Raw genomic sequence first — 22,675 nt, 5'->3', positions numbered from 1 at the left:
AGCCTGGGCGACAGAGCAAGACTCCGTCTCAAAAATAAATAAATAAAATAAAATAAAATAAAATAAAATAAAATAAAAAAATAAAAAAAAAATAGCTATACAAATTTTTCATTTTTAAAGTGAAACATGTGTATTGTAGAAATGATGGGAAATCCAGAACAGAAAGTGCAAAGAGAATTAAAATCACCCGTAATCCCACTGGTAACATTTTTAATGTGTTTCTTTCCAGTCTTTTTTTAAGGCCTATGATATGTCATTTTCTACAAAAATAGGAATGTGCTGTGCATGCAGTTTTGTAACCTGCTCTTTTAAATTTAAGAATATGCCACACACAATTCTCCATGCCATTAAATATTACGATGGTGGTTTTCTAAAGCAGTTTCGATAAAAGCTGTGTGGGAGCTCAGCCATGGGGGGCAGGCAGCGTGCTCCTACAGAAAGGCCTGGGCCCCTACGAGCCTGCAGCCCCCTCACCCAGCCTCCCATCCCCGTCTTCTGTGATGGCTGCAGTTCCTTAAAAAGATCTACTTATTTCCCCCAGGGCCGGTGTCCCTGAGCTGTGTAGAGTTCACAGCCTGTCGGGTACGCTTGGGAATTCACTTCCAATGTGATTTATTGAGCTGGTTCCTGGCCTGGCTCTTGGCAGAACTGTGGGTAACAGAGGCCACTGAGCCAGCCAAGTGGCTAGGGCAAAGCACTGCATGACGAGGCAATGGTTTTGTAATCACTGTGTTTACGTTATTCCGATGAGGACTGGGGAGATGAGCACCCCACCTGCTGTCTGCGGAGGGGGCAGTGCTAACCTAACCCAAGGTTTCCTCCCTGCTCATTCCCAGCCAAGACTGGGCAGGACAGGGAGGGAGCAGCCCCTGCTCTCCAGCTTGAAGTCCTGAGCTTGTTGGGGACGTTTCCATGAGATGACTGTGGGGATGATGAAGGTGTCTCCAACTGAAAGGCCCCCTTAGGAGCCCGCTCCCTGCCAGTCGTCTCGTTTCCCTTCCAGTGCCGAGCGTTTCCAGTGTGGGAGGGACCCACACCCTGGGTCACCCTGGCCTCACTTGTGCCTCTGTCCACAGACCTTCGTGGGCCATGTCAGCTTCTTCAAAGAGGCCGACTTCTCGCCCTCCGTGGCCTTTGCCTCCCTCTCCCTCTTCCATATCTTGGTCACACCGCTGTTCCTGCTGTCCAGTGTGGTCCGATCTACCGTCAAAGCTCTAGTGAGGTGAGGGGAGGGTCTGGGCGAGGGCACTGGGCAGGCAGGTCCTGTGTCAGCCTCAGGGCTTGCTTGAGTGATGGCCAAACCACAGCTGTTTGGTCCCGGGACACACCCCCGTTGCTGGGCCTCGCTGTAGCTGGTCCTGGTTGGTCAGAGGGACATTGGCCTGTATGGTTTCCCAGCTAGCTATCCCGAAGCAAGGACTTGCTTACATACCTCCCAGGAGAGGGGACTCACTGTCACTTCCACAACTTTAAAAAAAAAAAAAATCAATGTTGCGCCAAACGTGAAATCCTCCTAAATTCTACCCACTGGTCCTAACTTCACCCTCGAGAGCCACCCAGAATGAGGCTATCCCTTCCCCATGTGGCAGCCCCTCGGATATCAGAAGACATCCACTGTGTCTGTCTTTCCCAGACCAAGTATCCCCTACCCTTTCCACAGCCCCTGAGCCCTCACAGCCTCAGCCAGTGAAACAGCTTCCCCCAGGCGTTGGGTCCTGCTCTGATTGGGCCACAGCTCTTAGAGGCTCCCATTTCTGGGCTCTAGAGCCTCTGCCACTGTCCCAGAGACATCGCTCTCTTGGGAATGAAAGCCTGAAGGTAGACGGCTGAGACTCTGGCTGGGAAATGCCATATCTGGAGTGTGAAGACATCCTTGAGCCTCTGAAATAGCTCTGGCTCCTTGAAAGCAAGAGCCTGTCATGCCTCTGTGGAGGGCTGGCTTGTCCTTACCCATGGCCAGAGAACCAGTCAGTAACAAATGTCCTCTGTGTCTTCAGCCTTGAGGAAGGTGACACCCCTGTGTCATGGGACCCTGGCAGGTCCTGGGAAGCTGAAAGGAAGGAGTAGCTGTTGGAATGAAGTAGCTGATAGAGAGGATAGCTTGCAGGAGGAGGCTCTAGCATGGGTTCAAAGACGGAATGGGACATAACTCAGCAAAATTATGCTCTAAGGAGTATCTGACCAGGGAGTAGCTGGTTAAACAGGGATTAGCTCCCATTTCCATGGTTGGCTGTGCTGACTCAGTTTCTTGGCCATGGTGTTGTGGGGTCTGATGATCACCCCTCCTCCCACCACCCACTCTCCAGCCCTATAAGTCTGTATAGAAACCACAGATTTAAGAACGCTGCACCTGCCCAAAAACCGTTGCACTGATCCCAAAGCATTCACATTTTCAAACACTCTGGATCCCACTGTTTCCAGGAATGGAACACCAGAGTAGCAGAGGCCTTTTCAGTGAGGGAGCTCAGGCTCTGGCTGAAGGTGGGCTCAGGATACTACCTGAAGCTTCACCCCAAGAGATGAGGGCCAGCTCCATCCTTCCCAGTCACTGCCTGCAGGGGAGGGAGACTGGACAGGGGACGAAAGCAGAGTCTGGCGGTCTGCCCCTCCCATCTAGGGGGTGGCATACAGAAAAGGTGACTCCAGGCCACAGGCTCACTTACAGCCCCAGAATAACCTTGCCTTGAGGGCGGATGGCTTGTCTGCCCCAGGCCTGTTGGATATTTAGCAAAAGAGAAGAAAGGGGAATACAAACAATCCTGAGCCTCCCAGAAAGCTTTCACACCTCCAGGATGGGAGACAATGAACTGGAAGAGTGACGCTTCCAGTGCCTCCTCAGGTCCATAGGGAAATCTGGACAGGGGAGAGGGTAGGAACAGCCGCACCCCCATGAGTAATGACACCTCCCCGAGCAGGTTGTTAGGGGGATCCAATTACATAATGCTGCAAAGCAGTTAACATGGTGTCTGGCATATAGTATATGCTCACAAAATACTAGCTATTGATTCTTCACCAATCCTAGTCCTAACTAACCTTAACCCTGACCAACCCAACACCAACCATCCTTCAGTCTAATAACCCAGACTAACCAACTTCAACATTAAACTAACCCTAAAACTAACCAATCCCACTGCCAATCCAGACCCCAACCTACTCCAGCTGACTGATCAACCCTAGCAAACCCTGGTAACACCAATTACCTGCCCCCATGCCCACTGGTCTGCCCCCTTCAGTGTGGGCTTTGTGGGACTACAGGCCTGAGAACCTTCTCAGAGCTCTCTCTCAGGCTGCGCCCTCTCCCCTCCCCTCTGCCCCTGGCAGGGGTGAGGGGTGTCTCTGTGTTTCCCGAGCAGCGTGCAAAAGCTGAGCGAGTTCCTGTCCAGTGCAGAGATCCGTGAGGAGCAGTGTGCCCCCCGTGAGCCCACGCCCCAGGGTCCAGCCAGCAAGTACCAGGCGGTGGTGAGTGCCCGGCCTCCCCTTGCTACTCCCAGCATGGTCCTCTAAGGCCCAAAACTCGGGCCTGCTGTGTCAGACATCTGCCTTTTTTCCCAGGAAGAGGGGCTCCCTTCCCTACACAGCTCCCAGCCCGGTGGGTCTTCACCTCCAAACCACCCCCAGCCCCTCAAGGTCGTGAACCGCAAGCGTCCAGCCCGGGAGGATTGTTGGGGCCTCACCGGCCCGCTGCAGAGCCTGGTCCCCAGTGCAGAGGGCGATGCTGACAACTGCTGTGTCCAGGTGAGTCCAAGATCCTGCAGCCCCATGCCCGGCCACCCAGCACCAGCTCCCAGAGGGAGCCGGAGAGCTGCATGTTTAGTCCTCTGCAGAGGTCACCATGCCTGCCTATAGGGTCCATAGGAGTCCAGAAACCAGGGACAACCAAGCATGAGAAGGCCAGTCTCCCACTCCCCTGCTCTGGAAGTGATCCAGGGACTGGAATCAGTGTCTTTTGGCTTTCCTGGAGGAGGGGAGGCCAGAGACTATTCACACTGGGAAATGGCTGCCTTTCTGTTCTCTCCTGGGCGGTGGGACACGCCTAATGAAGATCATGGGAGGCTACTTCACGTGGACCCCAGATGGAATCCCCACACTGTCCAACATCACCATTCGTATCCCCCGAGGTATGGCCCAGTCCACCCCTCCAGCATGCCCCTCCCCATGTCCCACTGAATAACATGGAGATAAAAAGACAAAGCTGCATTTATTGAGTACCTGTTCTCTGCTCATTCTTGGTGGGTGCCTTGGGTATACTAGAGAAGGGGTAGACTACATTCTAGAGGCTTCCGTGTGCTGGATAGGAGTGCAGCACTAAGGACAGGGTAAAATTGCCAGCCTTAATGTCAAATCATCCATTGCAGACAGTATAGGTAATGCACAAAAAGATCAGATGTGGGTAGCCAAGGAACGAACGCAAGTGGAAGAAGTGGGGTTTCTGAGAATGGACAAAGTCTCTGAGGCCACGAGGCAGGACTTTCTGGCAGAGGCAGCCATGAGCAAAGTATGGGGGTGGGTTGGAGGTGGGACCCAGGATGGCGTTTCTTGGGACCACAAGGAGCCTGGGCTCACACTAGGAGCATGGGAAAGGAGAAGCAGGTGCTTAGGAAGGGTGGCGGGGCAGGAAATCAGAGAGGGGGAAGGACCTGGGGAGCCAGAGGAGGATGTTGATTTCCAGAAGGAAAGGCTTAAGGAGGAAGAGGACTTGTTGGGGATTCTAGGTGGGAAGAAAGAAAACAGGGGCCCCAGGTTTGGGTGCATCTATCTGTCTGTCTTTCTGGGTGATGGTTGTTCGGACTCCCCCCAGCCCCACTCCTATCTGCCACCCTCCCTCCCTGCAGGCCAGCTGACCATGATTGTGGGACAGGTGGGCTGCGGCAAGTCCTCGCTCCTTCTAGCCGCACTGGGGGAGATGCAGAAGGTCTCAGGGGCTGTCTTCTGGAGCAGGTAATAGATGTATCCTCAGGGCTCAGTTAGTGGAGGGGGAACCTCCTTTCAACCATCCTCCTTAGTTGAGGATGCACACACATTTATTGGAGGGCCCACTCTGTGTTCAGTGAGGACTCAATAAATGCTGCTAATGGTTATTCTCATCATCATTGCTGGTATGTATTCAACTCTTACTATGCACATGTTCTTTGCTAAGTCCTTTGCATGCATTATTTCATTTAATTTTTATGATAACTAGCAAGGTCCGTACTGTTCTCAATTCTCATTTATAGAGGAAGGTTAAACTTCTTGCCCTAATTCACACAGCTAATACGTGGCAGAGCTGGAATTGAAACTCAGTTCTGTCAGAGTAAGAATCCCATGGTTACTCAGATGCGCAGTAGTAATTTCCCAGTGTGGGAAATTGCAACACCAACATTGGTTTCCAGCTTGGTCATGAGCTGCACTGACATACACACCATCGGTGGGTGTCCTGAGGATCCAGATGTAACCAATAGATGTTGATTTCTGGGCAAAGATCACTGTCTTAATTAAAGAGCCAGAACCCCAGGCTGAGTCAATCACGAATCTATTATTTATACCCACGTACTTCCAAGAAGCACTTAAAACTAGTTGATAAAAGATGCATTTAAAAATCAAAACCACAATGAGATACTATTTCACACCAGTTAGAATGGTGATCATTAAAGAGTCAGGAAACAACAGATACTGGAGAGGATATGGAGAAATAGGAACGCTTTTACACTGTTGGTGGGAGGGTAAATTAGTTCAACCATTGTGGAAGACAGTGTGACAATTCCTCAAGGATCTAGAACCAGAAATACCATTTGACCCAGCAAACCTATTAAACCTATTACTGGGTATATACCCAAAGGATTATAAATCATTCTACTATATAAGACACAATGCAACATGAATGCTTTAATTGCAGCACTATTCACAATAGCCAAAGACTTGGAACCAACACCAAATGCCCATCAAGTGATACGACTGATAACAGAAAATGTGGCCATATATGCACCATGGATATACTATAGCAGCCATAAAAAAGGTCAAGTTCTTTGTCCTTTGCAGGGACATGGATGAAGCTGGAAACCATCATTCCTCAGGCAAACTCACACAGGGAGAGGAAAACCAAACACTGCATGTTCTCAACGGGTCATGAAGTGGGAGTTGAACAATGAGAACACATGGACAGCAGGGGGGGGAACATCACACACTGGGGGCCTGTAAGAGGGGTGGGGCAAGGGGAGGGGATAGCATTAGGAGAAATACCTAATGGATGACAGGTTGGATGGTTCCAAACAAACCACCAGGCAATGTGTATACCATGTAACAAACCTGCACGTTCTTGCACATGTATCCCAGAACTTAAAGTATAATTAAAAAAAAAAAAGATGCATGTAAGAACAAAACCCTTTAAAAGGTAAAAAAATAGGAGCTGAGAAATGAAAAGGGTAAAAAGATGTTCAGCAACCTGGGCAGAGGACAGCTACAGCCATCAACATAAACTCTGGTTCTGCACCCTCTGGTAGCCAAGGGAAAGAGGGATCTCTGGGCTTTGGAACACCCATTTAGGAATAGAAGTTGCAGTCAATCAGCAGAAGGGCAAGATTTCCCTACCAATCATTTCTAGGGGAAAATTATTCAAGGTGTCAGGTTATTCATAAGCGTGAGTACAGAACCCAGCAGGGAGAAACACTTTGGGCCCAGTGTCTGAATATCAGCATGCACCCCCATTTCCTGCATTTCCAAGATGTCCTTGAAAGGTGTACCCAAAAGATGGCAAATTTCCCTTCTCAGTGGGGCTGTGGGCTGGCAGATGAGCCCATTGGGTTTCCCATCACCTCCCATCAGGAGTTGTGATGTCTTTGGGGGAAGAGGGGTCTTTGCCTCCATTCGCCATCTTACTTGGGAGATTTCTCAACATAGCCTGACTGGGAAGGCCTAGGTATTTGGTTTGAGATCTTATTGCTTTATTCCGACTGCCTCTGCAGCCTTTGGAGGGAGGAGCCCTTTTCTGATGTCCAACTGCGTGTCTGCAGCAAGAAGACAAGAGTCCCCAGTGCACTGTGAGCTGAAGAAAGTAACCAATATTTATTGGGCACCTCCTATGGGCCATGCCCTTTGCTAAGTGCATTGTGAACATGATCTCATCAAGCCTCCTACTAAGTTTAGGAGGGGAGTGTTGTTAACTCATTTCACAGAAGCAGAAACTGAGGCTCAGAGAGGTTGGGTGACTTACTGGTCAGTGTGTGGAGCAGAGACTCTGCCCATGTTCTTTCCCTCAAACCTGGTCACTACTGGGGCCCCCAGGGCCTAGTCCTAAGGGTTATTGTCCAAGCTCCATGTAGTGGTCAGGCTGGATCTGGGCCCTCCTCCAGGGCGTGGCTTTTCCAGAAGGATTGTGGGGCTCAGACACTGAGCTGCCCCAGGCTTGACCTGCTCAGCATGGATGTCAAAACCCACTCTGAACCTGGTCCCTTTGCCCTGCTTTCTTCTCCTCCCCCACCCTCATGCCCTCATGTGGCATCGTGCCAGCCTCAGCACCTCTCGTTGTCCTCTGTAGATGCAGCAGGCATGATTGGCAGGGGTCAGCTCTGCCCTGCCTCGGTCCCCACCTCTTCTCCAAGCTGTGCCAACCCTCAGGGTCTGACTGCCGCCCTTCTCTCTTAGGAAACCTCTGCCCCAGCCTGGGGAACACAAGGAGCCTCTCCAAGGCAAAGGACCCTAAGCACTTCTTTTTTTTTTAATTTTTTTTTATTTTAGGTTCCAGGATACATGTGCAGAGTGTGCAGATTTGTTACATAGGTATACATGTGCCATGGTGATTTGCTGCACCTATCAACCTGTCATCTAGGTTTTAAGCCCCACATGCATTAGGTATTTGTCCTAATGCTCTCCCTCCCCTTGCCTCCCACCCCCTGACAGGCTCGGTGTGTGATGTTCCCCTCCCTGTGTCCATGTGTTCTCATTGTTCAACTCCCACTTATAGTGAGCACATGTGGTGTTTGGTTTTCTGTTCCTGCCTAAGCCCTTCTTATAGGCCAGGCATTGTACTGTGCAGGCACCTCATCACCTCAGTCAGTCTGCAAAAACCTCAGTGCAATAGATATTATTATATCCTCATTTATCAGATGAGGAAACTGAGGTGAAGCAAATTGCCCAAGGCCACCCAGCTGTTAAATTGCAGAAGTGGGATTTGCACCTAGGTGCTCAAGTGCATTGGTCGTCCACCATGTGCTCAAAGAAAAGGGGCACAAGAGCATCATGAAGAAAACATAGCTAGCCTGACTGCTGCTGCTAGTCCAAAGGCCAGCAGCCACTGTGGCCATGACTCACACACACTTGCCTCCTCCCAGAGCCAACACACGGGTCCTCACGGCTCTGTCCTTATCAACACTTACTCTCCTTAACAGGCAGCCTAGGCCCCAGCTCCCGGCTCTGTTCAAGGCTCACAGAAGGGCGGCAGTGAAAGGGGTCTCCTTTCTCCAGGATCGTCTTTCCTCTCCTGCCCAGTCCCGGTCCAGCTTCCCTCTCAAGCATAGTGAAGTACATTTGTTAGCTTGCAGCCAACCCTGGGAAATCATGAGAATTTGTTCCCAAGTCAACTCACGCTCCAGCTTCCACAGTGACATATTCACTCATCCGGTTGAGTGCCTAGTGTGTGCTAGACCCTGTGACAGCAACAGGAGTGCAAAGGTAACTAAGACATGGCCCCTGCCTTTTTTTTTTTTTTTTTTTTGAGATGGAGTCTCACTCTGTTGCCCAGGCTAGAGTGCAGTGGCACGATCTCAGCTCACCACAAGCTCCACCTCCTAGGTTCAAGCGATTCTCCTGCTTCAACCTCCTGAGTAGCTGGGACTATAGGTGTGCAACACCATGCCGGCTAATTTTTTATATTTTTAGTAGAGATGGGGTTTCACTATGTTGGCCAGGCTAGTCTCGAACTCCTGACCTCATGATCCGCCCACCTAGGCCTCCCAAAGTGCTGGGATTACAGGCATGAGCCACCGCGCCTGGCCAGCTCTGCTTCTAAGGGAAGGGAGAGGAGACCTGGGCCTTAGAAGAGCACAGAGGAACAATTGACTGCAGTTAAGGAGAGGAGGCTCACTGTGGATGTGGTATTTGAGCGTTGAAGGATGAGTGTGGTTTCATCAGGTAGAAAAGGCAGGGGTGGGAGAGGGAGGTGTTCTAGGCAGGGGTGATAGTGTGGGCAAAGGCTTGCTGATATTAAAGAACATAGTTCTGTGCACCTCGAGTACTGGATGCATAGGGGGCATTATGAAAGATGGGACTGAAGAAGTGAACTTGGCTTAGATCCCATGTACTAGGTCTGAGAAGTAAGATTTAGCCCAAAGTTTGCAAAAGAACTATGCTGTGATAAAGGATGATGAATTGGGGAAACAGAGAAAAAGGCAGACAGACAGACTATAGGAAGGGAGGCGTTAGCAAATAATCATAACACAGCGTGAGATGTGCATTAATACTATTTGTTCATTCCAAGTATTGATGGAGAAGAGAGGTAGGTACTGGGCTGGGAAATAGCTTGGGCAAATGCATTTGGAAATGAGAGACATGTCAAGATGCATTATAATGGCAGCCTCTTGAAGGTTTTAAGTTGTTTCTGGTTCACTCATTTCGCAAATGAATTCATTTAGCAAAAGCACTATGGATACAGTGCTTACCTTTAGGAAGTAAGATTTAGCCCAAATGCTGCAGAAGGATCATGCTTGTGACAAAGGATGATGGACTGGGGAGAGAGAAAAAGAAACAGACAGATAGACTATAGGAAGGAAGGCCAGTCTGGAGCTTCTTATAGTGGCTAGGAGGAGGAGTCTAGGCAGATACGACTCAATTGGCTTCATCTGCTGTTTGTCTCTCAAAATCTAGACATGTGCACCGCTCTGGCTGGCCCACCTATCCTGGGCATTGAGTTAAGTGTGGGGACTGTGTGTTGAGAGTCCCCCTCCATTACTGGCAGGAACTCCATACCTCAGACATTGAGCCCCAGGTCTGCAGGGAGAAGACGTACTTGCAAAGTGAGCTAAAAGCAAAACAACCTTTCACCTGGCAAGCCCTCCCGAGTCTGCACGCCTGCAGCCAGAGATGAGGGTGATGCCAGGCTGCTGCTCAGATGCTTTTCAGCCATACCCAGGCCAAGACCTAGTGACCAGGCAGCCATAAGGAGTTCCAGGAGGCACAAGGAAGGAAGTTGGGGGATTAGGAGGCACAGAATGGAGAATGCTCTGGGGAGATGGGTGCTTTGTTGGTGCGACTGTTCATTTATTCCTCCAGTGACCACGTGAGCAGTATGGCTGCACACACAGGCTCTGGAGCCAAGCTGCCTGGGCTCACATTTGGTCTCTGTGCTTTGGAAAATTTCATAAACTTTCTCTACCAGTTTCCCTTATTACTCGTGAGATTGATGTGAGGATTAACCTAGCATGTAGTAAATATCCTATAAATATTATTATTCAACAGTGTACTTCTTTGCCAGGAACAAAATTCCCCTATTCCTCTTTAAATGTACTCCAGTCTGTCTCCTGGGAAAGATTCTTGTGAGCTCCCTGGGGACAGGGACCATATTTTATTTGTCTCACTATATCCATAGTGGTTTTTGCTAAACAAATTGATTTGCTAAATGAATGAACCAGGAACAACTTAAGACCTTCAAGAGGCTGCCATTATAATGCATCTTGACATCTCTCTCCTTTCCACATGCCTTTGTCCGAGCTGTTTCCTAACCCAGTATTTCACTATCCCTCTTCTCCATCAATATTTGGAATGAGCAAATACCATTAGTGCATACCTCACATGGTATTATAATTATTTGCTAATGCGTCTGTCTCCTCCATGACTCTGAGATCCTTGAGGGATTATTCCATGTTGTACCCCAGGTGCCCCATGCAGATGTGTGCTTTGTGAACCGTTCTGTGTAGGCTACAAAGGAAAAGGCCTGGCACCTGCCCTTGGGGGCTCACCCACCCAGAGTGGACAGAGGTGTGCAGACAGAGCCATAGGGTGGGCATGAAGGGTCCATCTGCTGAAGTCCTGCAGATGCAGCCCTGAGATGGTCCCTCGTGTCAGCAGCCTGGTTCCTGGTCTCAGAGAGAACTGTGTGGTTCCCAAGCATTTGCTTTAGGAAGAATCACCTGCCCCTCCCTGGCTCTCTGCCTGAGGGAACTGTCAACCTGGGAATTTGCAAACTCTCTCTTTAATCCTTAAGAGGAAAATGTTTTGGTAAAAAGTCAATATTAGCAGATACACTTGGGTGAAATTCTTTCCCTGGAAATAAAGAATAGAGTCATTAATATCCACAGTAGAGTGACTTTAAATGCCCCCAGGGATCAGCAGGAACCAGGGCCGTGAGGAAAGGATCAGGGTGGGGAAGAAGCTCCCACTTCCCTGTGAGGAGCTGCACATGCAGTCTCACTGGAGCTCGCTGCTGCAATGCTGTTGCCTGTGGTGGTTGGTGTGGATGCTGCCTGCCAAGAGCCCTGATTCCCCAGGAAGAGAGAAAAAGTCTTCTCTCAGGACGACCCCGGTCTCATCTGCCTGTACAATTCATGGAGCCTTTGGGGAGCTGAAGTCAGGAGCTCAAGTGCCCCTGGGTTTCCTGGAGGAGGCAGGTGTGGTGAGACAGCTGACAGACAGGAGAAGGGATGCTCTGTGGACCATCCAGGCATGGGAACCAGATGGCCCCTGGCTGTAGTCCTGATGCTGCCACTTGCTAGCTCTGTGACCTTGAGCAGGTTACTCCACCTCTCTAAGACAGACTCACTGTCTGGACAATGAGTAAAATTCTACCTTTCCTCTCTCAGAGATTTGGCTTTGGGACCCAATGATATCAACTGGAAAGGACCCTGTGGGTGAAAGGTAACTTTTCAGGACAGAGACAAGCCTGTCTGCGCAGGATGAATGGGCTGTGGAGCCCTGTATATCCTAGCTCACTCTTTGAACCTCAGTTTCCACTTTTCCCTTTTATTTACCGGGTCTTAAATGAGTGTTGGGGTATTCGATTCCCCCTCTCCCCTTACTTTTGTGGCCAAGCACTGAGCTGAAAAGACAATTCCTCCTAGTTCTTCAAGCCTACAACCTGCCCCCTAACCAGCTGTGAGCTGTAATACATTCTCCAGTGTCACTGTGAAGTTTGTGCCTTCACCGTCATTTTATAGATCAGGAAACAGAGGCTCCTCCAAGTAAAAGGGCTTGCCTCAGATTTCACAGCCAGTGAGTGGAAAAAGCCTCTGGGATTCAAATGTCAGAGCCCATATTTTTCCTACTTCTCGCACCTGTTATCAAATGCTGCTTCTTCCTTTAACCTACAGTTCCCTCCCTTCACCTCCAGCGTCTCAATCCTTCCCACTCTTTAAGGTTCAGTTCAGTTATGACTTCTTCTATGAGGCTCTACTCATTTTCTCAGATTTCTTCCTCCTCTAAATTTCTTTTAAAAATTATGTTTTTTCTCTGACTGTAAAAGAATGCACATTACATTAGAAAAGATACACAAGCATATAGAACATAAAAACCACCTAATATCCCATCACCCAGAAGCTTCCAGTTTTTTCTTTATGCATTTGCATATGCATTTGTGTATACTTTTCCCCAAAATTTCTCTGATACTTTGTCCTACTTTTCTTTTGGCCCTTATAACTTGCTGACTTCGGTACCTGTCTGATTTGCCCTACCAGAGTGTGAGCCCCTGGAAGGCAGCCTCTGTGCCCTGATTCAGGCTGCCACACATATGCCGGCTCCTAGTGAGCTGGAGGGAAGGACATGTGGTTGGGGAACTTGGAGACTCATGCTTTCAGCTGTGTGCTTCATCCCTAGAGTGCAGGCAGAGGAGGAATCAAATGCTGTCAGCACTCTTGTAAGGACCCCAGCAATCAGTGTGAGAGGGTGCCTGCCAGACATACCATTCTTTACTTTTCAGCTTAAAACAGATACAAAGCTTTGGGGAGGCTCATTGGAGGAGGCTTGGGGCTGCACTGGAAAGAGAAGAACTTGGATTCACACCACGGCTTCTCCTCTTCCCAGCTCCATCACATTTGCAAACTCTGAGTCTCAGTTTCCTCATGTGTAAAATGGGGATAGGGTTTATAGGGTTGTAAGGATGAGATGATGAGTTGTTTGCAAACAACTTCTCACAGTGCGCAGGGAAGGCCAGCAATGAGAGCCAGTCCCTCCCTTTCTTCTTCCCAAATGATTAATATATCTGTTACCAACCACCATTCGTTATATAGCTCTGTCGTGTGCTAAGCACCATGGGGGCTGGAAAAGATGTTCTTCCTGCCTTAAAATCCCACTGGGGATGAACGAATTACACAGGAGCTGATTAGAAAGGAAGGTACTCCATTATGAGGGCTAATTGAGCAGTGCAGACAATGTTGCAAACTGAGTTAGAGCAGGGAGAGCTTATTGTGTGCTGGGGTCCTCAGGGATGCTACAGATGCATAAATAACCACCTCTGCTACTCTGGAAGTAGTCACATCAGGAAGACTCCAGAGATGAGCTTATCTGGTCTGTGGCAGCAGAGCTGGAATTTGTAAGCTTTGGGTTTTTATGTCTCATGTTACCAGCTTGTCTGTAAATTGTAAATTACAACAATCTGATGGTTAGGGAATGCGAAGTTTGGTTGGGTTAAGATAATAAAATGAGACCACAAAGATTAGAGAACAGGAAAAGGGGACTGACGACTACATACCCATCAGAATCTCCATTCAGTCACCTGACCCTCAGCAGGAGGGGAATTTCATCAGGCTCATTTCCATCCTTAATTTCGTCCATCCTGGTTCTCCTAACAAGGGGCATTTATCAGAGCTATGGCATGGGAAATCACAGGGGTGTAATGTACCACGACATTTACGAGTATGAACTTTGGAGTCAGAACTATTTCTCCATTACTTACTGGCTGTGTGACTTTGGGCAAGTTACTTAGCCTTTCTCTGAGCCTCACTTTCTTTATCTGTAAAGTGAGGGCGAACAAAATAAACCTCCTTCATATGGTTATTTTGAGCTTTATAAAGAGACAGTAGTGACTGAGCACGGTGGCTCACTGCCCTGTAATCCCAGCACTTTGGGAGGCCAAAGCTGGAGGATTGCTTGAGCCCAGGAGTTTGAGACCAGCCTGGGCAACATAGGGAGATTCCTGTCTCTACAAAAAAATATACAAAAATTAGTCAGGCATGGTGGTGCGTGCCTGTAATCCCAGCTACCCAGGAGGCTAAGGCAGGAGGATCACTTGAGCCCAGGAGGTGGAGGCTGCAGTGAGCTGAGATCATGCCGTTGTACTCCAGCCTGGGCAACGGGAGTGAAACCCTGTTTAAAAGAGAAAGGGAGGGAGGCGGGTAGAGAGAGAGAGAGAGAGAGAGAGAGAGAGAATACTACTACAGTGCTTATAAAAGTTTAATAAATGTTAGCTGTTTTTAGTATTATTAAAGTAAGATCTGTGTGAAAATAAAGATTTTTTCCCCCAAATGTTCATGTCAGAAGTATATATTTCATTGGCAAGTGGCTGCTTCTGGAAGGTTGAGAGGTGTCCTAGGGGAGGGCATACAGCACTGGCAAAATTGCCATCACAATTCAAGTTACCTCACTCAGTGTTTTTTAAGTTATCATAATCCACAGTATGAAAAGCATTTGACATTATAGTCCACTATATTTATACATTTATAAACAAGAGAAAAAATCACGAAAAATATAGTACCACATGCAGTACACACTGATTTCATCTATCCCTTTTTTTTTGTTTTCTTTTTCTTCTAATGCACTTGCCGCCTACTTATTCCAGACCCAGTGATTGGGTCCCTATCCACAGTTTAGAAAACACTATAAGAAATGATTTTGTCCTCTCACTTTCCCTGTTTAAGATTTAGTTTTCCAACTATAAAATGCTCCTGATGCCCAGCCAGCCTCACTGCTGCTCCGAGTCAATGCCAGGAATGCTGATTTAGCACATGTTATTTGGAGGGTACTCATCCAGGTGCTGTGGGAGGGACAGAGACTGAGAAGGGTGCTTTCTGACCCCACAGAGGCCATTTGGAAACCCTGGGAATGGGTGGGAGGATGAGAGGGGTAGGGATTCCTTCACCCCTAAGACCCAACGTGATGGAACAGCAATGGGGCGGGAACTAACTGGTGTTGGTCTTTCCCATTGGTGTCCCAGCAGCCTTCCTGACAGCGAAACGGGAGAGGACCCCAGGTACAGCCTTGGGACTGGGTCAGAAGTGGGTCCCAACAAAGGGAAGGGGCAGAGTGGGGGCGGGGGACTTGTGGGTGGGGAATGCTGAGTGTGGATTCAGGGGTGTGCAGCCTACATATTTTCAGAGACATGGGGCTAAGGCCTGCATTCTCAATGAGGGCAAAATTTGGTTCTTGGGGGCGGAAAACACGTAGACATTGCAATGCTTTGTGACTGTCCAAAGTACCAAACAGATAGCAGTGTATCTGTGGTGCTAAAATTTCATGGTGGATGGAGTCAGAAAATAGATTAGTGGTTGTGAGGGGCTGGTGGGAGAGAGAGGGAAGGGACTGCCGATGTGTATGGGATTTCTTTTGGGGAAGATAAAAATGTTTTGGAATTAGATAGTGGTGATAGTTACACAACCTTGTGAATGTACTTTTAGTTTCAGAGGTATTCTAAACCTCTGATTTTTTTTTAAGTGACAGAAAAGACAGAAAAAAAATATATCTTAAAAGGCTCTAGGAGTGACAATGGAAAAGAAAGTTGAGAAATATGGCTGTAAGAAAAGGAGATGGGTGTCCCTCAGGCCCGGCAGAAAATTCAGTCTTGTTGCTCTGTGTTCAATGTGCAAATCTAAAAAATCCGAGTGAAATAGATTGATGAGGCTCTGAGTCCCTCAAAACTTTCCCTCCCCTCACCTCTCCCAAGAACATTTGAGACACCCTAGAGGTGGTATGAAGTCAGGATGGGAAGGTTGGCTCAGCTTTGTAAATAAGTTTAAGCCTCTGGCCTTTGCTTTCCAACACCAAAGAGGCTTCACTTTGCTGTATTTTCTCTGCCCTTTCTCCCTCTTTGTCCCCAAGTGTCAGTATGTGATGACAGGCTCAGCCTCTGTAACGGTAGTGACCGTATTTCTTGAGCCAAAAATCAGACCTCATGGCGTGTGACAAGTGTGCGTGTGTGGATGAGAACAGAGTGGCAGAATATTTGACACGGGAGCAGCTTGGGCAGTCCAGGGCACATGGCACTGCACCTGACATCTTCCCTGGCAGATCCCCCACATTCCATGGTTGTCTTCTGATGGGGCCACATGCGCTGCAGATCATGCCTGGAGCCCTTGCAGCTCTATGGCCATGGGTTCCCACCCCCAGAGTGCAGGTGCTGGTGTCAGCCTGCCTGGCTTGGCCTGGCCTGGCTCTGTCCAGAGTGCTCCCTGCCCCAGCTATTTGTGCAGCTGTATCAGCCTCAGACTTCAGCCTGTTCATTACAACCTGAATACAGAGGCTGGGTCTGGAGGAGCCACATAGTGGGCTTCATACTCCCTGACCTGGCAAGTTTTCCCCCCAGAGCCTGCACCAATGGCACCTCTCCCCATTCTCCCTCTTAACTGGGTCCTCCAGGGCCCTCCTCACACACCCACGTGGTCAGGCAGCAGAGGCTTCCCCAAGATGGCCACACCCCACTCTCCACACTTCTCTATGCAGCATTTGTAGCTGTAGACTGGGTCCCGGGGATTGTAAAGGCATGCTCATGTTGGGTTAGAGGGAGCTCAGCATCTTCCTGGAGGACATGGTTCACTCCCATGAGAGCTCAGTGTGCCTTTCCTCCCCTGCTGCAGCCCAGAGCGGGAGACAGCGACCGGCTCGGATATCAGGTACCACATCCTGGGAACATTGCACTCCAGGGTCACCCCCCTCCAAGGCGCTCTCAGGCCCAAGGGAGCCACATCACTCTGCAGGGCAGCCCCCAGGCCCCAGCCCCAGCCCCAGCCCCAGCCCCAGCATCTGGGGGAGGCCAAGGAGGGCCCCTGTGCTCCACCAGGTGGCTTGGGAGCTGCTGCTGTTTCTATGCATTCATTTACTCCCTTCCCACAAGATCATTTTTATTGGGATCTCTCTTTTTTTTTTCTTTTGTCTTCAAAACCACATCACACAAAATGTGGCTTCCTTGGCTCTGCTTTAAAAAAAAAAAAAAAAAGTTCTTCCATTTGGAGAATTACCTGCTAAGTTCAGTGACTTGAGGGCTACCCAAAGAGGGAGGAAGCCGAAAGTTGAGTGTTCCCTTGGTTTGGTCATACTTTTGGGCTCCTCCCTGACTAAGGAACAACAGAGTGCAGGGCTGGGGCAGGCTGGGTGTAGGGCAGGGAGGGGATGAGGTCCTGCTGCCCCAGTCAGCTGAGACCCAGACCTCTCAAACCTGCCTGGGGAAAGGCAAGGCCACCGGAGGCCACGCTAAGCAGATTTCTACCAGCTGCACCTCCCCATCCCCTTGCCCCCGTTTGAGTAATCAGCTTGACAACTACCTCTGAGAACAAGACCCTGAGAATGCCTCCCGCACCCCTACTCCCACCCTGCTTCTTCCAGGAAGAGAGGCCCTGTGGCCTATGCTTCTCAGAAACCATGGCTGCTAAATGCCACTGTGGAGGAGAACATCATCTTTGAGAGTCCCTTCAACAAACAACGGTAAAAGCCTGTTGGAGGGAGGCAGGATGGGGGAAGGGAGGAACTGTCTCTGGCCAGCCTACCCCAGTTCCGGGCCCCTCCATCGATCACCCACACCCAGCCATCTCACTCACCAGGCGCTTATCTGCACTCCAGCCTCTCCATATGGTGCACCTGGAGAGGGGCCAGGTGTGCCTGAGCATCGGGGCAATCCAGCTCCTGGAGGGAAGAGGGCAGGTGCGGAGGGAAGGGAGAGAGGCCTGCTGCCTTTTCTCTAGCTGGTGGGAGGGCTAGCCAGCTCTCTCTGTGAGTCTCCATTCGCCTGGCTTCTGCACTATTTTCCCTCCAATGATAATAGTTAGGGCTAGCATCGATTGAGCTCTTATCACATACCAGGCCCAGTGCCGAGCTCTTTGTACATGGAATTTCCTCTCATGCTTACAACAACCTCAGTAGGTAGGTACTATTATTATTCCCACTCTACAGATGAAGAACCAAGTCTCAGAAAGGTTAGGTAACTTACCCAAGGCCACCCAGCCAGTAAGTGACCAAGATGGGTCTCAAATCCAAAGCTGCCTAACACCTAAATACATGTTTTTCACCAAGATACTCTGATGCCTCCATGAACTCTGGCTGGCACCTGCCCAGGCCAAGGGCTGGCTGGGGAAGTATGAGAGGAACAATCTGGGCAAATATTTGACTAGCCATCATCATTACTGCCTAAATCAACCAGCAGTGATTTTCCCTAGCAGTGCCCCAAGCATGGGCTCCGGCTGCAGCTTTTCCCACTGCATAGAGACCATGAGTGCCTTTTCATCACTTACTCTGCATGTTTGCTCCCAACCAATTCCATCCTTCTAGTATTTAACCTGCCCAAACGCTGTGTGAAGTGCTGACCTCAGCTCTTTTCAAGCTCACATGGTGTTTGCTTGCACCCAAGCGGGAGGCCCATTAAAGCCATTGCTTACCCTGGGCACAGCTACCCAGAGACTAATGACCCTCTGCAAGTGCTCAGGCCAACTCTGACCAGGCTGACCAGGTGCATCCCCTGCCTCTACCCATGCCAGGTACAAGATGGTCATTGAGGCCTGCTCTCTGCAGCCAGACATCGACATCCTGCCCCATGGAGACCAGACCCAGATTGGGGAACGGGTTAGTAGCAGCCTCTGAGGGGCTTTTTCAAAGCCAGGACCCCCAGCCTATCATGCCCTGAGACACTACTCGGGAGAGTGGGTAACTAGGAAATAGGAGACGTTGAAGGCTGAAGAGTTGCCTGCAGTGAGGTCAAACATGATGTCCTTGATGATGTCCTTTGACAGGTTTTCAGTCCTGCTTGGAGGGCAAGGTCAGCTTAGCACCCTCCCAGGCTGGGATCTTCTTCATTTGTGCCCCAGGTATATACTGAGAGCCCACGCAGCACTGTGCTCAGCCTGGGTGGTATTGTTCCTGTTCATCCTCCGGATGGGGTCCCCTCCACAAGCTTAGAGGAATAGAATTCTCCTGTGACTGTCCTCCCTTTGTGTGATTTAAATCCCTACTGCCTCTGTCTTTGTTTGCATTGGTCAGATGGTCCCTAGCACCTACAGGATGAAGCTTTAAAGACTTGGGGCTCATGTTCCCCTTTTCCAATTGAATTCAGTAAACACGCAAGTTCCTTCTCTCTGCAAGGCGAGAAGCGGGCAAAGATGTGGATAGAGCCAGGCCTCCGTCCCAAAGAGCTCACAGTCCAGTAGGGGCCAGGACAGTGTCCCCTGAATGGCTGAGGGCATGATCTGTTCCTCCTCTTTGGTGACAGGGCATCAACCTGTCTGGTGGTCAGCGCCAGCGAATCAGTGTGGCCCGAGCCCTCTACCAGCATGCCAACGTCGTCTTCTTGGTGAGTGTACCAGCTGGCAGTTCCCTTGGGGTCCTGGTCTCTGGCTGCCTCCTAGGCCTAACTGCCCACCTCCACCTCCCCCCAACCGCACCATTATCCAAAAATCTCCCTCTCCAGGAGTAAACCCCTCCTGCCAGATATATTGCCTAATTATCCTAGTGATAGGGAAACTGAGGCAGGCAAGGATAGCATGAATGACCCATTGCAGACTTCAGATTGAGCTCTGCAGTAGCCAATGAGGAGAGGCAAGCTGTAGTTACAGGCGGCCTGTCTGTGGGACAGCCCAATCCCTCAACACTTATGCAGCCCAACTATAAGAATGGCTAATACACGGAATGTGTGCTGCCACTTCCCATCTTATGCCCAGGACAGACTTTGCTAATTGTTCACAGCATTATTTCCCATAGACCTTAACTCATCCTTCTCACCACAGCACTCCAGGTAACCACTAGCTATCAAACATGAGATAAAACTTATTCGCTATCTTTACGCTACTTCGTGTCAAGCTCTATTGTGTCAGGTTTCTTGACTGACACTGAAGAATTCTAAGACCCAGTCCTTGGCCTCGAAGATTTAGAATCTGATAAGAGAGACAGAGCTCACCCAGTTCAAGAGGTCCAGCCCAGTTCAAAACCAAACTGTGCGGCATGAACTATGAGGGGGACTTGTCCAGGGAATCAACTGTGAGGGCTGGAGTAATCAGGGAGGGCTTCCTGGAGGAGAGCCTCAAAGGGAAAGCTGATTAAACGGAAGGAAAGAGGGAGGCCATTTGCATAGGGAGTTGGAAGAAGGAAGCCCAAGTCTCTGATTCCAGCTTTATTTCCTCCCCTCTCCCTACGCCACACGCACAAGCACTCCTTTACTAAAGACACTTCACAGTGGGAAGATTCTTAGTGTCTGTTACCATCTGACACATGCACAACATTTTACAAAGCATTCATATTCGCGATCTCTTATGAGATTTAAACAACCCTGCTAGAGAAAAATGAGGCGGACATTTTATTTCAGCAAATGTTGATGAAGCGTCTACTCTGTGCCAGCCACAAGCACAAGAAGTCTCAGTTCTTGGGAGTGCCATAGTCAGCAATGGACAAACAACGATCAGATCTGGCTTCGCGCCAGTGTCACGGGAAGAGAGAGGAAGGAAGGGCAGGCATGGGGGTCAGGACAGGACACGGAGGAGCTGGTACTTAGGTGAGCGAAGGATGGGTAGGCGTTCACAAGGCGGACAAAAAGCAGAACAGTGCTCCAGGCAGAGGAGCAGCTCAGGAGAGGGCCCAGACGGCAGGCTTCCTGGGAACCTGGAATGCAGAGTGCCGAGAAAGCACAGATGGCACACGAGTCTAGAAGGGAAAGTGAGAGGCTATAAAGCACTTGGAACACCAGCCCACAGGGTTTGACTTTAGAGATGATGGGGAGCTGTTGAAGGTCCAGGAGTCAGGCAGTGAAGTGATTAGATCCGTTTGAGAGTGATAGCTGACAACTGCCCCATTTTAAGATGAGGTAACCAAGGCCCAGAGAAGTTGGGTGAGTTGTCCAAAGCCACACAGCTAACTAACTTCAGTCCCTAGACCAAAGTTGATAGAACGCTAATGGATTTTATATTCATTGTCACCCCTCCCCGCCATACCTGTCCCTACCCTCTACTCTCCTTCTCTCCCTTCTGCCCAGGATGACCCCTTCTCAGCTCTGGATATCCATCTGAGTGACCACTTGATGCAGGCCGGCATCCTTGAGCTTCTCCGGGACGACAAGAGGACAGTGGTCCTAGTGACCCACAAGCTACACTACCTGCCCCATGCAGACTGGGTGAGGGGGAACAAGGGGGTCAGGCTACAGGGGGCAGGGCAGGGGAGGCTGTCAAGCATCTTGGCAGGAACCAATCCGTTGTCTTGGTAGCAATTGCTGAGGGCCACAAAGCATAAGAGACCAGCACTGGATGACATTATGCATGCTGGGCATCTCAGGGAGACCCTGTACAGGCCAGGGGTTTGGTGTCACCCAGACCCACAGGCACTCCCCATCCTGGCCTGGGCCCCCACGGCACACTCAAGGCTGGCACCAAGAAGTCTCAGGAATAATCACGTGCTCACTTCTCACCTTCTGATTCCTGCCCTTTTGATGACCCATCCCCCCGGCCACTGGGAGTGCCCATTTGGACGGAAAAGCCATCTTCCCACCCTATGACCTTCCCGGGGTGGATGGATGCACCACCCTGGGAATCATATGGGAAATATGGAACCAAACAATAGCAGTAGTGATAGAAACTTCAGGCTGGGCGCAGTGGCTCACACCTGTATCCAGCACTTTGGGAGGCCAAGGCAAGAGGTTCACTTGAGCCCAGGAGTTTAAGGCTGCGGTGAACCACGATTACGCCACTGCACTCCACTCCAGCCTGAGCGACGGAGCGAGACCTTGTCTCTGAAAACTTGAAAACAAAAAAAAGAAAGAAAGAAAGAAAGAAGAAAAAGAAAGAAAGAAAGAAACTTCAATATTATCAATAGAGTCCAATGTTATAAAACTCCTCATTAACTAAATTCCCATACTCATCAGTAGGTAGAAAATAATTACTTTTGATTTATTAGAAAGCATTTAATTTTTAAGAGGGAGATCATGTGACTTTTGAAATCTAGGTCCTGCCTACACCTATATAAATTTTCCTCTGAACGTTAGCCAAAATTGAGGCCCTCTCTGAGCTTCAGGCCTGTGCCGAATGGCTCTGCTCATTTTCCCCAAGATAAATCTTCTTTCCACGTATAACGAGACCCTTCCAGTATAAAAAAGAACCAAAATCACCCAAAGAAAAAAGACCCAAAGAAAAGACCCAAAGACCCAAAGATTTAAATATATATACAGATACAGAAGGTTTGTTTCTGAGTTTCTATAGTGACCCTGGCAATACCTTGTAGTTCAGGACAATCCTGAGGAACACAGAAGTGCTAGGTTCCTTGAGGAATCAGTGACCAGGACTCTCGAGCCCCTTGAATCCCAGCATAGGGTGGGAGGGGGTGAGGGCAGCAGGGGTGGGGGTCTGAATTAATGGCAGGTCTACGTGATGGTGTCATCGAGTGTTCCAAATAAAAAGTTTTATTGAGCCGGGTGCGGTGGCTCATGCCTGTAATTCCAGCACCTTGTGAGGCCAAGGTGGGTGGAATGCTTGAGCCCAGGAATTCAAGATCAGCTTGGCGTAACATGGTAAAACCCTGTCCCTACAAAAAAAAAAAAAAAAAA

General features: G+C 49.5%; 1 protein-coding gene across 8 annotated transcripts in view; it reads left to right on the top strand.

Annotated features, from left to right (window-relative positions):
• Window positions 1-22,675, top strand: part of ABCC8 (ATP binding cassette subfamily C member 8) — an 88,416-nt gene that overhangs the window by 49,437 nt on the left and 16,304 nt on the right. For 5 of the 8 annotated variants that reach the window (XR_001885081.1, XR_001885080.1, XM_017869984.1 and 2 more), the window contains 11 exons: window positions 1,077-1,222; window positions 3,354-3,459; window positions 3,553-3,735; window positions 4,043-4,118; window positions 4,833-4,938; window positions 15,110-15,145; window positions 16,746-16,781; window positions 17,491-17,589; window positions 18,636-18,720; window positions 19,364-19,444; window positions 21,116-21,253. Coding sequence is in view for 6 of the 8 variants with exons in the window: in XM_017869984.1 (XP_017725473.1) it covers window positions 1,077-1,222; window positions 3,354-3,459; window positions 3,553-3,735; window positions 4,043-4,118; window positions 4,833-4,938; window positions 15,110-15,145; window positions 16,746-16,781; window positions 17,491-17,589; window positions 18,636-18,720; window positions 19,364-19,444; window positions 21,116-21,253 (1,092 nt within the window). In the remaining 2 variants the exon portion in view is untranslated. The remainder of the gene's footprint in view (window positions 1-1,076; window positions 1,223-3,353; window positions 3,460-3,552; window positions 3,736-4,042; window positions 4,119-4,832; window positions 4,939-15,109; window positions 15,146-16,745; window positions 16,782-17,490; window positions 17,590-18,635; window positions 18,721-19,363; window positions 19,445-21,115; window positions 21,254-22,675) is intronic. The other 3 variants (XM_017869938.1, XM_017869959.1, XM_017869952.1) reach the window with 3 other exon arrangements.

Source organism: Rhinopithecus bieti, unplaced genomic scaffold (genome assembly GCF_001698545.2).
Source record: "Rhinopithecus bieti isolate Rb0 unplaced genomic scaffold, ASM169854v2 scaffold_986, whole genome shotgun sequence".
NCBI classification, from domain to species: domain Eukaryota; kingdom Metazoa; phylum Chordata; class Mammalia; order Primates; family Cercopithecidae; genus Rhinopithecus; species Rhinopithecus bieti.
Note: the sequence above shows the minus strand (reverse complement) of the source record. Positions and strands in the feature narration are given on the sequence as shown.